At 52.7% G+C, this 1386-nt stretch overlaps 1 protein-coding gene across 1 annotated transcript in view; it reads right to left on the bottom strand.

The window, feature by feature from the left end:
- LOC120027896 (catenin delta-2-like) overlaps positions 1-1051 on the bottom strand; it is a 16702-nt gene extending 15651 nt beyond the window's left edge. Inside the window, exon 1 of the mRNA XM_038972992.1 lies at positions 1006-1051. Coding sequence (XP_038828920.1) covers positions 1006-1051 — 46 coding nt within the window. The remainder of the gene's footprint in view (positions 1-1005) is intronic.
- Positions 1052-1386: the final 335 nt, after the last annotated feature.

The raw sequence follows: 1386 nt of genomic DNA, 5'->3' as shown, positions 1-1386 counted from the left end.
CCTCCACAGTGGCCACCCCCCCTTTAGCCTGCGCCTCCTCCTCCTCCCCTGGATGACACAGAGCCAGAACCTCCAGAAAACGTGCTTTTCCTCCTCTGGCACTTAGTTGGACTTCTTTAAAAACTGGCCCTGGCCCCCACTCCCCCGCTCCCTCTTATCAGTAGCAACTCCTAAGCTTCCCTTGCTTAAACGGTTCCGTGTGATGTAATTCTTTTCCTAGTGTCTTGTGGGTGTTGTTTCACTTGTAGATGGTGTATCTGTTTGTGTGTGCGCCCCCCCCCCCCTCCCCCCCCCCCCCCCCTCGTCCCCACCATATACGGGTAGTGCCGCGCGCTTGTGCATGTGCGTATGTGCCTGTGTGTTCAATAGCTGTTCCATCTCAAGGTCAATGAAAAAAACATCACTATGTCTTGCCACTTCATTTCTCTGCACCTACTAAGAACAGTATTATAATGGCATACTGCAAGTGAGAGTGTGGTATAGTAGTGATAACAGTTCCCTGAGGAGTGAAGTCAGACATGATGACGTAAGTTGTAAGAGGAGGGGAAGATGAGTCCCACTTTGAATATTGACATTGAGAATCAGGAGCTTAGAGGGATATAGAAACCCTGCTCCCTCCTTTCCTCCATCCCTCACCTCCCTCCTTTCCTCCATCCCTCACCTCCCTCCTTTCCTCCATCCCTCACCTCCCTCCTTTCCTCCATCCCTCACCTCTCTCCTTTCCTCCATCCCTCACCTCTCTCCTTTCCATCCTCACCTCCCTCCTTTCCTCCATCCTTCACCTCTCCTCCTTTCCTCCTCCTCACCTCCCTCCTTTCCTCCATCCTCTCACATCCCTCCTTTCCTCCATCCCTCACCTCCTCCTTCCTCCATCCCTCACCCTCTCTGTTCCTCCATCCCTCAACCTCTCTCCTTTCCTCCATCCCTCACCTCCCTCCTTTCCTCCATCCCTCACCTCCCTCCTTTCCTCCATCCCTCACCTCCCTCCTTTCCTCCATCCCTCACCTCCCTCCTTTCCACACATCTTCTCCTCCGACGTTCCTCTCCTCATTCTCCCTCTCCTTTATCACTCTCTATTCCTGCGTTGCATGGTTCTCTCGTTCTTCTGTTCCCCTGCTCTCCAGTACATGCTGTTCTGGATCTGCTACAACCATGTTTTCTAGCCTCTGAGACCGATCAAAGCAGATTGAGAGAGGGAGGGAGGGAGGGAGGGAAGAGGGGGAGAGAGAGATAGAGCGAGAGAGATGTGTGTGCGTCATCATCATTCAAACGTAGGACCTTGTCTGTTCTCTGTGATTAACACCAGCCAAGAGAGACCCTGACCTAGGGGCCCATGCACACACACTGTCTCTGTGGAACTGTAGTAAATGATAAGGGTTTCATGGC

Source organism: Salvelinus namaycush, chromosome 33, assembly GCF_016432855.1.
Source record: "Salvelinus namaycush isolate Seneca chromosome 33, SaNama_1.0, whole genome shotgun sequence".
Lineage (NCBI taxonomy): Eukaryota > Metazoa > Chordata > Actinopteri > Salmoniformes > Salmonidae > Salvelinus > Salvelinus namaycush.
The sequence above is the reverse complement of the archived record's forward strand: the minus strand, read 5'-3'. Positions and strand labels throughout refer to the sequence as shown.